Source organism: Atractosteus spatula, chromosome 5, assembly GCF_055471065.1.
Source record: "Atractosteus spatula isolate fAtrSpa1 chromosome 5, fAtrSpa1.hap1, whole genome shotgun sequence".
NCBI classification, from domain to species: domain Eukaryota; kingdom Metazoa; phylum Chordata; class Actinopteri; order Semionotiformes; family Lepisosteidae; genus Atractosteus; species Atractosteus spatula.
This window is the reverse complement of record NC_142710.1, coordinates 5,616,039-5,629,395: the sequence shown is the minus strand read 5'-3', so window position 1 is coordinate 5,629,395 and position 13,357 is coordinate 5,616,039. Positions and strand designations below refer to the sequence as shown.

General features: G+C 43.8%; 1 protein-coding gene across 3 annotated transcripts; it reads right to left on the bottom strand.

Annotated features, from left to right (window-relative positions):
• Positions 1-3,584: 3,584 nt before the first annotated feature.
• On the bottom strand, positions 3,585-13,348 carry LOC148833674 (zinc-binding protein A33-like). 3 transcript variants are annotated; one of them, XM_088916400.1, is made up of 10 exons: positions 13,113-13,348; positions 9,798-9,902; positions 8,867-8,977; positions 8,644-8,697; positions 8,484-8,537; positions 7,531-7,671; positions 6,831-6,857; positions 6,114-6,140; positions 5,849-5,875; positions 3,585-4,987 (listed from the first exon to the last, which is right to left on the bottom strand). In XM_088916400.1, the coding sequence occupies exons 1-10, from the start codon at positions 13,207-13,209 to the stop codon at positions 4,437-4,439; spliced, it is 1,194 nt and encodes a 397-aa protein (XP_088772526.1). In that variant the 5' UTR covers positions 13,210-13,348; the 3' UTR covers positions 3,585-4,436. The 3 variants fall into 3 exon arrangements, with proteins under 3 accessions (XP_088772526.1, XP_088772527.1, XP_088772528.1); XM_088916401.1 differs by lacking the exon at positions 6,114-6,140; XM_088916402.1 differs by lacking the exon at positions 8,484-8,537.
• Positions 13,349-13,357: the final 9 nt, after the last annotated feature.

Genomic DNA, 13,357 nt, shown 5'->3' with positions numbered 1-13,357 from the left:
CCACAGAGAGACCATTAGGGTGATTTAAGGTCCTAGGACAGCTCAAAAAGGGGGATGCACTTAGCTAAGTCTGGCTATCATGATCAATGGTCATCCATTGGCGCCTATCTGTCTAGGGAGTGCCAGATGGACATCTGGACTGCATTACTAAGTGTCAGGACTAAGTGACTCATATCTCACCTTGATCAACCAATCAGGGACTGGTAGGGCCGAGTAACCCACGTGGGACTCTGATGCCCATGGAACTTTCAGCCAATCGACGAGCTGAAGTTCCTCCAGGTAAAAACAGGCAACACAGAGAGTCTGGGAGATTCAGTGAGATTCAGTGAGATTCAGATTCAGTAAGATTCTGGAGAGGATTCTGTGGACTGTTCCAAAGGGAATTCAAAGGAGAATTCCAGGGCAGGACGGCCCAGGAGCAGAAGGCTCCCAAGGGCAGGACATTCTCGCAGCGCGCCTCCTTACCATCCTGAGACTCAGCCCGGACAACCACGGAACGGCCAGTGTGTCCGAGTGCCAGAACTTTCCTCTGTTCTAAGAGTCTAGAGTGGAGGTTGCCAGAGAGTAACCAGCAACAGGTCGGAACTGTGGACAGCTGAATCACTATTCAGAACTAGCGCTTCATCAGGAACGAACCGGTCCTCTTCCTGACTTACTGGGACCCACAGTCATCTTTTCTCCTGTGCACAAACTGTGCTAGTTAAAGCCAACACTAACTAGCCGGTCAGTGAGCACCAGCAGCGCACCGTCGCAAGCCGCACAGCACAGCCTGGCACGGAGCCAGAGAGCGCGGATTGGACAGCAACAAGCCTGCAACTGTTTCTTTGAGCCCGCAGGAGATCTGAATCCCCAGAAATTGGATGAGTATTCAACTTCAATGCATTACAGCTCGAGAATTCAATTGCTATCCCAACCAGTTGATATCAGTTTAATTCCTAAGAGTTATGTACTTGTTTTGAGTATCTAATGTAGAAGTTGTAACCAAGTTCATTTATGAAACGGTCTAAATGAATGATATACTGAACGTATGTCCTCTTGATGTGTAACACTTCGTAACTGATTGAATATATACCTTTTGTATTCTGATAACCCTCTCGATAAGATCTGTTAGGTTTATATGCATATTCTATGTATTAATAAATGTATCCTCGTGTATTAGTACCTGTGTGTGTGCGTTGTTTGAGTTATGTCGCCTGGTTGGATTCTAAGGCCATCAAAAGAATCAACTTTGTGATTTACTGCTACAATTAATAATTGTCTCAGTAAATGCCCAAACCCTACAGAACTGGTGCCTTCAGAGAGCCACTATGATTACATATTTGGCGTCCCTGAACCGGTTATTTTTCCCTACAAGGGCATAGGCCCACTATCGGCGTCCTGACCCAGCTGAATCCGGGGCTCGGAGCGCCTGGCCTTGTCAGTCAATTTTTAACTTCCTGGTTCCATGTCCCTGTTCCTTGTTTTAACTCTTGTCTTTGTCTTGAACGGACCTCCCGGTTTTCCGATATTGGACCGTGCCCTGGTTTCCCTTTTTCTGGAGTTGCTCCCTGAGCACCAGATCACCGGCAACTCACATCCCCCTGTCTTTCAACCTGTCCTGATCCTCATTGTCTCCTCCCTGTTGTCCTTCTCCGCTTACTTTCGGATTGTACTGTCCTGAACTACGCATCGTGACATGCACTGCGCTTGATCAGCATAGCTGGGCAGCTTGTTGTACACTCTAGCAACTCTTTGAATGATCCTGCAATGTGGGTGGAGTTTCAGACCTCTGATTCAAAGACGCAGTCCTGATCCTGGAGGATCACAATCCGCCAGATAAAGTGGGTGACTCGTCGTTCCCAATCACTAAAGACCTGGAAATAGGCCAGGTGGTAATACAGACCAATTGAGTGAACACCGAGTGCTTTGAATAAAGTGCATTGAGTGCACTTGAATCGAATGTGGTTTGAAAGGCACAGTATAGTAATAAAAACTGATTGATTGATTGATTGAAAGTCAAGTCCAGTCCAGTACGGGGCAGACACAGACACACACACTCAATTATTGTTGTTATTATCTTGATGAAGTATAGTGAGAACACAATGAAGCAAGAGGGCACAGTTCTCTTTGTATTTGCTCATCACTGAATGGTGAAACACCACATGCTGACCATGTCATTCAGAGAGGAAGAGGTGGCTTCCTGTACTGTATGACTGACCTAGAAACCACTATAGCAGGGGTGCCCAACCTTTTTTAATGAAAGATCTACTTTTTCACTTGGCAGTCCAGCATGATCTACCAGTGTGAATGTGAAGTTCTGATATAGGAAAAACAGACTGTGGACACATCAGTACAATAACGATACCCATCACTAAAATGACAGCAAATAAAAGCAAGTGACTCGTGCTACAGTGAACCAGTAATGTTCTCCATTTTCGAAAAAAATAATAGCCTACCTTAATGTGAGCATTGGCACTGAGAAACTTCTTGAGAACACTCGTAGTTTTTGTTTGAATGTGTTGACACTGCTGATCATGATGGCATTTTTATGTTGTCCCTGCAGCTCGACATTCAGCTCATTCAGCGGTTCAGTCATATCTGTGAGGAAGGCTAAATCCAGAAGCCACTGGTCATCCTCTAATTGGGGATATTCACCATGGTTAGATGACTTGAGAAACTCTTTGATTTCAGGCAACAGCTATCTGGACCTTGCCAAACATGTTTGTTTTTGAAATCTCAAACAGCAAGTCAGCAGGCTCAGCAAATGCTTTTTTCAAATTAAATCTCAATCCCAGAATGACTTATTGTGTCGAGCCAGGAGGTGGCTCACACGGAACGATGTGATGATTGCCACTTTACCTCTTACATTAGGCCTCGTGAAAACCGAGGGCTGCTAGTTGAGATTTTAATTTTTCCACTCTTCTTTTTCTGTAACTCACTTTTAGCAGGGAAAGTCCACATCATACATTTTGTGTGCAGTTTTGAAATGTTGTTCTATATTTCCCTTTTTCGTGTAGACGCTTTGTGGTGACGGTACGTTTTCGGTCTCTTTGCTTCATCATTTTCACTATCAAATAGGCAATCGAACTTATCAAACTGTTAGCGAATTCGTCACGGCCAGTCTGTTTCGCTCCACTATGTACTGTAGCGAATGTGGGCTTCGTGCGGTAATAACCAAGAGACCGTTCTTGGGTAGCACACTCTCTATTTACGGCGCTTCTGTAGCCTTTTTTTCAGTCTCAGACAGCACTCAGGGAAGAGACTTTTACAACCCATTCGACAAGGCTTAAACAGACACAAGGGCAGTAAAATGTATGACATCACATACACAGATCTGAATGAATATTTGGGCTTTCGAAAAACGAAGTCAAATAGCCCACTTATTTTTTGCCAAACATTCTTGCGATCGACTGGTTGTGCACCCCTGCTCTATAGAAACCAATGCAGAGTATCATAGAGAGCTCAGTGCTTAAATAATGATTCCAGAGATTCTTACATTCTGACAGATTAAAGGAATCAAATGCTCTCAGTCTAGAAAAACAGACATTAAGTGGAGAATATATCAAGGTATATGAAATCATTTTGGATGAAAACCACTCCATAAGTGCAAAGAGTTTATTATTATTATTATTATTATTATTATTATTATTATTATTATTATTGATATGGTCAACAATGGCATTAATTCTGATCATTAGTGGGAAAATGACACAGAATGACAAGTAGAAGTTCTAAGGGACTTCTTTCGGAAGGAGAAGTCATCTGTTAGAGTGCTACTGAAAATCGCCACAGTTGTAAACCATCATAACACATTTGAAGCTGAGCAGAAAAACCACACATACACAGTCCTGGGCTAAAAATAAGGTTGGTGTCAAGTGTCATTTTTTAGTCACGTCACTCAGTGACCTATGTGTTAACTGAAACTTCACATCCTGAGAAAGCCACTGGGTCTTATCAGTATGATAAACCCTTGCATTTCCTGCCTCCATTTGACTGCAGAGACTTTTGTTAATTACCATCTTTGCATGTTAAGAAGACAAAAGAAAGATGAAATATTAAATCAGGTGGGTAGCTGTGTCAGCATGCGTAGGCTGCAAAGGAACAAGTAAAGGTTCATTCCATGCTGAAAAAAAGAAGAAAGAGAACACAACGTATTCAGCATGGAATAAACCTATTACTTGTTCCTTTGAAATATTAAATGTTAAAATAAAATACAATGTACATTTATCATATGGAACTGCGTTTCAAATGCGAAGCCATAGAGACATTCTCTAAATCTGCAGATGTGCATTTGTTATGTCGAATACTGCCAAGAGATTAAAGCTGTGTAACACTTGTCAAAAGAAGGATGTTATTGTCCTTTGAAATTGATCTTTTTGCTTTAAAAGGTCTTGCTGTATAACAGCTCTGCGTCAAAAGACTTTGCTGTCAGACACTGCTTTGTGTCTGTCATTTTCTCATGATAAGTCAATATCATCAACAGATGTGATTATCATTGGGTGAGCATTTGTTTCATTGCTTTTAAGATTAGGGCTAAAGTAGGGGTAGAGTTTCTCAGTGAAGGTGTCAGTGAAAGTGTAGATGTGATTCCTGGTCTCCACATTGTAAAAGGAGACCTGTCCCTCCTCATAATCCAGGTATATCCCCACCTTCTGGGGCTTCAGGCTCAGGGGCAGGAGGACAGGAGGGTTAGCAAGAGCTTTAAACTCGTTTGCATTTCTCAGCCATATTGTCCAGTAGCCATTGCTGGGACTCAGTATAATCTTCCCCTTCCTGTTGATGGACTCTTTAGCGACACCTAAATCCCAGCCAGTCTTCTCTCCCACCACCACCTCCCAGTAGTGTCTCCCAGAGGAGAATCCCTCCCTGCCCAGGACACAAACAACGGGATTGAATCTCTGTGGAGACTCAGGCAGAGTCTGTTTTTGATCACCCAGCCTCACTTGTTTCCCATCCTCGGACAGGATGAGACTGGGATGCGCTGTTTCAGGGTCCAGTGTCACATCAGCTGTGGAGCAAAAGGGATACGAATACACATTGAGTATCAATTATTCACACTGCTTTACAGTGAAATGCATTACATGAATGGTAAATCCATTTTTAATCCCGCTGTGTGTGACACTAGCCCTCTTGGTTTCTCCCCCTACGTGTGTCCTACAATCATTTCCTCCAGATCCACTCGGACAGCTGGCACTGGATACTCCTTTTTCACCTCGAGTGTTGAACATGCTTCAGCAGAGGATATTACTGGGGTTCGTGCTCTTGAAGTTAAGTGGACCATCTCTTCTGCTTTTGAAAATGCAGAAAAACCCAATTCAATAAAATAAAAAACAAAACATTCTTATTTTAATGAGAATATGATTTCCTCACACTTATATAGAGCTTTTCTGGACAGTCCACTCAAAGCTCTTTACAGGTAATGGGGATCCCCTCCACCACCACCAGTGTGCAGCCCCACCTGGATGATGCTCCAGTACTCTCACCACACACCAGCTCTCAGTGGGGAGGAGAACAGAGTGATGAAGCCAGTTTAGAGAGGGGGATTATTAGGAGGCCATGACTGGTAAAGACCAGGGGGAAATTTGGCCGGGACACTGGGGTAACACCCTGCAATTTTTAATGACCATAGAGTCAGGACCTCAGTTTTACATCTCATCTGAAGGGCGAGACTTTTAACCTAAGTCTAGTGTCTCCATCCGATACTTAAATAAGAAACTTAAACCTTTTATTTTAACCTTCTATGTAAATGCCTTTCAGCTATAGCTTCTGAAATGAACAATGAGAAAGTCTCTCTGTCATGGCACACAAAGTATTGCATGAGGAGAATATGTGCTCTACAGGTAAAAAAGATTCAGCTAAATGCCGGTACCTGATGCATTCCGAATCCACTTCCACACTGGAAGAAAAGGACAATGATTAACACAGTGCATTGCATTCAATTAAGTGACTCTATGACTCTAGATTCAAGAGAACTACAACTGAAGGTCTTGCCCTTAGTCCAATCCATCGTGCAGAACGGCTGTTAATAGGAAGTGACTGTTGTCGTTAGATTGGTGTGCAAAGAGGAAAAAGCAAAGGTTTTTTTAAGCAAAAGCAGTGGAATTCCAGGACCAAGAGCATTTCTAGTACATTACCTACTGTCAAGACTTCACCATTCATTCCTGTGGGTACAGAAAGCGTTTTAAGTTAAATGATGGTTTTGGGTAGATTTTTGTCTACTTCCGTATTTGCTGGAGTTATGTGTACATCAGCGAGGAGGTGGAAACAAGAATAAAAATGAATTCCAGGATCTAGGCAGGCAGATCCACTTTTTAGCTAGTGATATACCATCTTATGACAGTGGACAGGGTTTCCCAGAGGTAATATTCGATTGGCTTTGGGTTATAAAGGTAAGGCTCCATCAATTGACTGCTCAACTGTCGCCCTGTGACCAGATTCCTGATATCCTGAGTGTCTTTCCCCCAAGGGGATGTATTTTTGGGGAACTCTGTTATAGATTTTATGGGTGCACTTTATGACTGTACCTGATTTTAGCAGTGATTATGCTTGGATTAGAATCTGCTGTTCTCGAATGGGGCAACATAGTGATAACCAGCTTTAGAGTCTACTGTCTTCCAAAATGATGTTTTTATTCTGTAGAACTTTGCTATATTTTGTTCTTTGGATTTCATTTCATGCCGAGCTTAGAAATAACCAAATAGGAGGCATAAAAAAGGCAACAGATGCTATTGGTTCCAATTTTCAGTTGTCGCGTTTTAGTGCCTCACCGTATAGGATCAATCATGTTTCCGATAAAGATTTCATCAGGCTATGTATACCAACAAATTAAGAAGGCACTTATTCAGACTTACTTGATAATTCAGAGAATGTGCTTTTCACTGCAAGAAAAAAAGAACACCAATGAGAAAGAGCTCAAGAACATAGTGTCATGATCGGGATCCATCCTCTTAAGGGTGCTCCGACCCTTTCGTATTGTAGTTGATTACGTGCACCTGCCCCCTGTTTTGTCTGTCATTATTTAAGCCTGGCACTCCCACTATTCCTGGCTCAGCATTGGCAGATGGACACCCGGAAGTCCAGGACAGACCCGACGGCATAGGCTTCATCATGGTGTCCTGACCACCTGAGTCCGGAACGCCTGGCCTCGTTATCCTGGTTTTATTCCCTGTCCCTGTTCCCGATTCTAACTCTGTTTGTTTTCTCTTGGATGGATTTTGGACTTTGGACTGCACCCCAGATTCCCCCTTTCGGACTGTCTGGACCTGTTTGCCCTTGCCACGCCCCCCAAGCACTGGATCACCGTAGTCACGCCCCCCTGTCTTTCTACCCGTCCATTCCTGCTGTTCCTTCCCCGGATGTCCTTCTCCACTTACTTCCGGATTATACCGTTTGCACAGGGTCCTGAATGACGCTTCGCGGGAGCCTGGACCGGCTCCCATTACACATACTAATTTCCCTCAAAACTGTTCTAAAGGAATTATTGAATCAAGCACATGCCTATCACGAATCGCCTACAGTGGGACAATATACTGTATACACTGAAATGCTTACCAGTCTTGGTGGTGTCTATGGGAAAGCATTTCTCAATGGGGAGGTAGTGTTCAATCACGGCCATGAAGTAAGTCTTCAAACTAGGACAGTCGCCCTGAAGGTAGGAGCTGTTCCTCTCTTTGGGGCATCTCTGCTGTAGCTCTGAAGCCAATGAAAGCAGGCTGTCATCGTTCATACCTTCTGCACACGACCCTGGGTCCTTTAAGAAGCTACACTGACACCCTGGCCTGTGCTAAAAATACCACTAGACCTCCTCCTTTGGTTGAGCATAAAGCACATTCTGCAAAATACCTTGCCATGTCTCTGCAGTAAGCCAAAGGTGTAATTTAACGAGGATCAGCATTTAAAGTAAATATGTTTCAGAAGCAGGCTTATTTTACAGGACTTCAGAGAACCTAAAAATAAATGTGTAAAGTCTTCCAGGATGAAACCCATTTCGTTGTGACAATATACCTTTCCAACAAAAAGAGGAGTCTTTATAGGTTACATTTTCTGATTTGGGGGTTACAATTACAATCTCTATTTTGTTCCCACCCAGCTTGGAAAAGGCCATTATTTCTGAAAGCAACTCCGGAGCCAACATGGGGACAATGGGGATTTGTGGACTTGTGCCTCTGACACACCCACCTCTCAGAGCTCACTGTGAGCTCCTCATGTCCTTCAGTCTACAGGTGTCCACACAGGGGTCCCTGTTGTGCCAAACTATGAGAGAAACTCATACACCTTAATCCCAGTGATCTCAACTTGTCCAGGTCGACACAAACACTTGGGGGAATTCTGGTCAAGATCAGTTACTACCATAGCCCGGGCTCGAACCAATAACATGTGGATGAAACGATTAACGCGGCCCACCAGTGCCATTACTGGTGCTTCTACCAGGAAGCCCTGGGACTCCCTTTATTAATGGCTGGGCACCCTGAAGGAAAACCCCCAGAAAGGCTTCTGAGCAGTACCAGTGGTCAGGCTGGAGTAGTTCCTTTGAAGAGCCTCCATCTGATTCTGCATGTCTGCATGGCAGAACAAAAAATAATTAAAAAAAAAACATTCTGAACTGGGAATTTCAGAAGCATGGAGGAATCACAGATAGCTGATAGAAATATATCTTGTCTTTACCTGCATTCAAGCTGGAGTAGTTCTTCTGCAGGGTCTCCAGTTGGATCTGCAGGTCTGTGTGGCAAACAACAACAACAATAATAATAATAATAATAATAATAAATAAAATAAAATAAAATAAAATAAAATAAAATAAAATAAAATAAAATAAAAACGTCCCTAAATGAAAATTTTCAGAGCACAGAGGAATCACAAATCCAGGAAAGGAATATTTTGTCTTTACCTGCATTCAGGCTGGAGTAGTTCATCTGCAGGGTCTCCAGCTGGATCTGTAGAGCTGAATTGCTCTCCAGGAGTCTTGATTTCTCTGCTTGCTGTTCCGGTTGCTTATAGACTAAAACACAAGGCATAACTTCTCTGGACCACAAACTCTGCAGTCAATGGATACATGCCAAATCATTTTCTTTTTTCTTTTCAATGTGTTTGTGTTAACTGGAACAGCAGTTGCTACAAAAATTGTGAGCTTTTAAACTCAATGTCTATACAAATGAATTTATCTCACTATGTGAAACTACTACTTGTGCTCCACATCAGATAGAGGACCTACTGTAGATACCGCATCTCTTGTGTCATGGAAATATAACTATCAAGGAAACCACAAGAGAGAGTTCTCACCTGAGTAAGGTCTTTATTTCAATATTGCAATATTAGGAGCCCTGCTGCCACTTCGCAAAGTGCAACCAGTACAGGGTGTGTTACAAAAAGTGTTACAAGCAGTACAGGGTTTTTATAAGATGTTGCGCTGTATGAGAAAGCTCAGCACTTTGTCCCTTCTAAAACTTCCCCTTTCCCTAAGACAAAACAGGTTACATCATAAAACGAAAGAAGAAGCACCACTAGATTTGTTATTCAAAGCTTATCAGTTACTTTCGGCTAATTCTAATGACCCAGACAGCATATATTGTTTTGGTACATTGTCTTCTAAAGTAACCTAAACAGTGTACTTTGTTGACGCACTGTTTTCAAAAATTCTGCACGTACTGTAGCATAGCAATTACATCCTTGAAATATATTTTCTAAAAGCACCAATATATTTTTTGCAAAGCTCTCTACATTTTAAGAATCAATTTACTTATTAGATTTCCATTTCACTTGTTTCACTGGTCCCAGTGCAGAAACAACAGTGGTAGTGAGCACTGTTTACCCATACTCACAATAAAATCCCACTCCAACGATGAGAGTAAGAATCCACAGAGATGCAAAGAGCAGGGCAGTCCTTTTGTACAAAGACACCCTTCCAGCAGAGCTTACATGAGACCCTGAGAAGCACAGAAAGATTTGGAATTTTCATCCTGCACAGCAAATTTTTTTCACCTGTCAACAGGGTTAGCATGAATAACAAAGTAGTTACAGTCTTAGCATTTTTTTTGAATAGGTGAAACGTGTATTAATGACAAGAAGTCCATCACCGCTATGAGACGCTGTTTTGCTTGAATAGTATGACGGAGACACCTGCTGGCCAGAATGGTTTATTGCATGAGTAGCTCTGCATGTTAATATTATCAATCTTTCTGTCCCTTTTCTAACTGTTTTTATCCCAGTGATTATCAGACACAAGGCAAGGTACACCCTGGATTGGACACCAGTCCACTGCAGAGGAAACACAGACACAGACACAAACACGCCCTCACACCTAGGACCAATTTCCCCAGAAGCCAATAAACCTACCAGCATGTCTTTAGACTGTGGGAGGACACTAGTGCAACCCAGAGGAAACCCACACAAACACAGAAAGAACATACAAACTCCACACAGACAGTACCCAAATCCAGAATTGAACCCAGGGCCCCAGTGTTGTGAGGTATCAATATGTTACGAAGTAGTAGTGAGGTCCCTATGCAGAAACCAAAACGATATCCAGAGGTGTAGTCAAGTGAGCAATCCGAGGTCCGTAAGCTGTAGGTAATCAAGCAGGGCAAAAGTACAAATAACCAGAAGCGGAGCAGGAAGCCAAGAGTCAAATCCAGTACAATCAGTATAATGCCCAAACCAAAACCAGGAGATGTAGTCGGAGAACAAACCAGGGTCAGGAAGCCAATAAACAAATAGAAAGTCACAGCGATAGAAAGAGTAGCTCTAGCCAGGATAAACCTAGTACTGAGCAGAGAGAAGTTGTCACGATCGTAATCCCTCCTCTAAAGGGTGCTCCGGCTCCTTCACGTTTTATTTGATTATGTGCACCTGCCTCCTATCCAGCCCCTCTTTATTTAAGCCAGATGCTCACTCTATTCTGGGCTCTGCATTGGAAGACGGACCCTGGAAGCCCTCCTACCAGCGGGTCCAGGAGAGACCCCACGGCACAGGCTTCACCACGGCGTCCTGACCGTCTGGCTCCGGGGCTCGGAGCGCCTGGCCTCGTCATCCCGTTTTTATTTCCCGTCCCTGCACCGGATCCCGTTCCGGTTTTTAAACCTTGTCTCGTTTTGTCTTGTTTGGATCACCCAGCTCTGGACTTCTCCCTGGACTCCTCTGGACTAGTTCACCATGGCCACGCCCCCCGAGCCCCAGTGCACAGTTGTCACGCCCCCCTGTTCGTCACCCTGCCCAGTTCCTCGTCGTCTCCTCCCCCTGTCCGTTTCACTTACTTCCGGATTATACCGTCTGCACAGGGTCCTGACCAATGCATCATTACAGAAGTGTGTGAAGGAGCATTAAATAGGCTGGGGTAAATGGGCTAATTTGGGAACCGTGCTGGAATGCGAGGTGGAATGACGAGTCCTCCGGGGGCGTGGCGTAACACAACACTAACCACTGAGCCACCGTGCCACCCTAATGTTAGCAAAACCAATTATAAACGCTAAATTGTTGATTTTTTTTCCCCTGAAACTACTATCCAAAGCTAAAAGGTAGTTGATTTCTTAATCAGAACAGATAAGTTCACTGACTCCCAGAGCTCTGACAGCGACTGTCGGACAGCGGCCAAAGGCTTCGACTACACGACCAAAGCAGTTCTGCAAATCAGCTCTTGAGCTTGGCTCCTACTGTACCATCGGTCAGAGCAACACGCAGCACAGTCATGACGACTCCCACTAAGGAAGTGAGGGGGGCTGCGTGTGGCAATGCTCTGCTGAACTGGGCCAGACGCTTTGTCTGGAGCTTTCTGCCTTCACAGCAGTAGAGAGACAAGAGTGCAGGGCGACTCACGACAGGAAGGGGGCCCCAACTCCTTTCCCACGTGCTTGCCGAGACTTCTTTCACATTCGATTTCTTCATTTCCCACAAAAACTCTGTGCCGACGCCAGCTTTCCTGGAACCATGTCTCAGCCCCTTGAATTAAAACTCTCATACAAAAATCAATATACAACAATATAATACAATATAAAACCCCTCCAACACAGTGATGTTTATTGCCGGGAGTTATAGTGACTGTTGCACTACAAAGGCCTGAGCTGCGTGACTCTATACTAACACTCACAAACCCAATAAGAGAGAACATAAGAACACAAGGTTACAACGGAGAGCATGGCGTGCGGCCTCATTTGGCTGCTAGTAGCTTATGGATCCAGGGATCTCACCCGTACATCTCTAGGAGTTTGTTCCAGACTCCCACAACCCTTTGTGTAAAGCAGTGCCCCCTGTTCTCAGTTTTAAGAGCTCCCCCCTATAGTTCTATGGGTTGGGCTTCGCTGTTTTTGATTTTGAAGACGTCCGCTAGGCTGGTTGTGTCAATATCTGAGAGGAGTTTGAATATTTTGAATTGTAGTTTTCTCTTTTCCTGACTAAAAAAAAAAATCAGCCTGTCAATGCAGGATATTCCTTTATTCCAGGGAATTTATCTGGTTGCTATATCTGGATCTTCCTCGGCAACAGACCTTTGCCTATCTCACATGTCTACTTTAATTCGAGATTAAGGTATTGAATTCCCAATCTAGATATGGAATACTTGATTTTCCAACCTGTACACTGTATACTCAGTTTTCAGATCTGAAAGTAGGATGATTTTCCCCACCAGGATTTGGAATGCTCCAATTCCCACTATTCTCCCATTACACAAATCTCATTCACGCTTAAACACATGCTACATCAGCATTGTTTCAGATCGTTTCTTCTGGAAAAATCCGCACAACCTCACAACAGGAATAGGATGAACTTCACACAACCCTGCTGGACTTCCTTAATAAAGCTGTTTTTGCATCTTTATAACTGGTAAGAAATTGTTATTTATTACATTACAGTACATCACTCAATTCAATCTAATTCAATATATCGTCTAAGAATGAGTCAGAATCCTTCCTTCCTTATTTAGAGCTGATAATTTGGGTGTAGCAAACCCAGTTTCATGACAAATATATTCTTTACTTATATATTCACTTGAAATGCACCCAATTAACACAGAAACACTATTTTAAATTTAACTGCAGGGTAATGTGTCATGTTACGTGACATTTCACTGTATCAGCCTCTAATATCGCCTCACGCTGACTCACAGTTTCCTATCCTGCCTCTGTCCTCTTGTGATGTTACCGTACCTGTTTCTCCCCCCCACCGAATCTCCACCTCGTCCTCCGGGTCCACCTCTTTCACGGTCCTGTACGCCACCTCCCCAGGCTCGGAGCGACGCTCCATCGCTGCCTCGACTCCCTCGGACTCCGCTCTGCCTGGGCTCGCCCGCCTCCTGCTGTCACTGCCCGCCTGTGCAGATTCGGCGCGTTTCGCGGAACCCGTGTTCCCCCGAGGGAGAGAGTCAAAACGCCGGGCCGTTCGTCCTGCGACA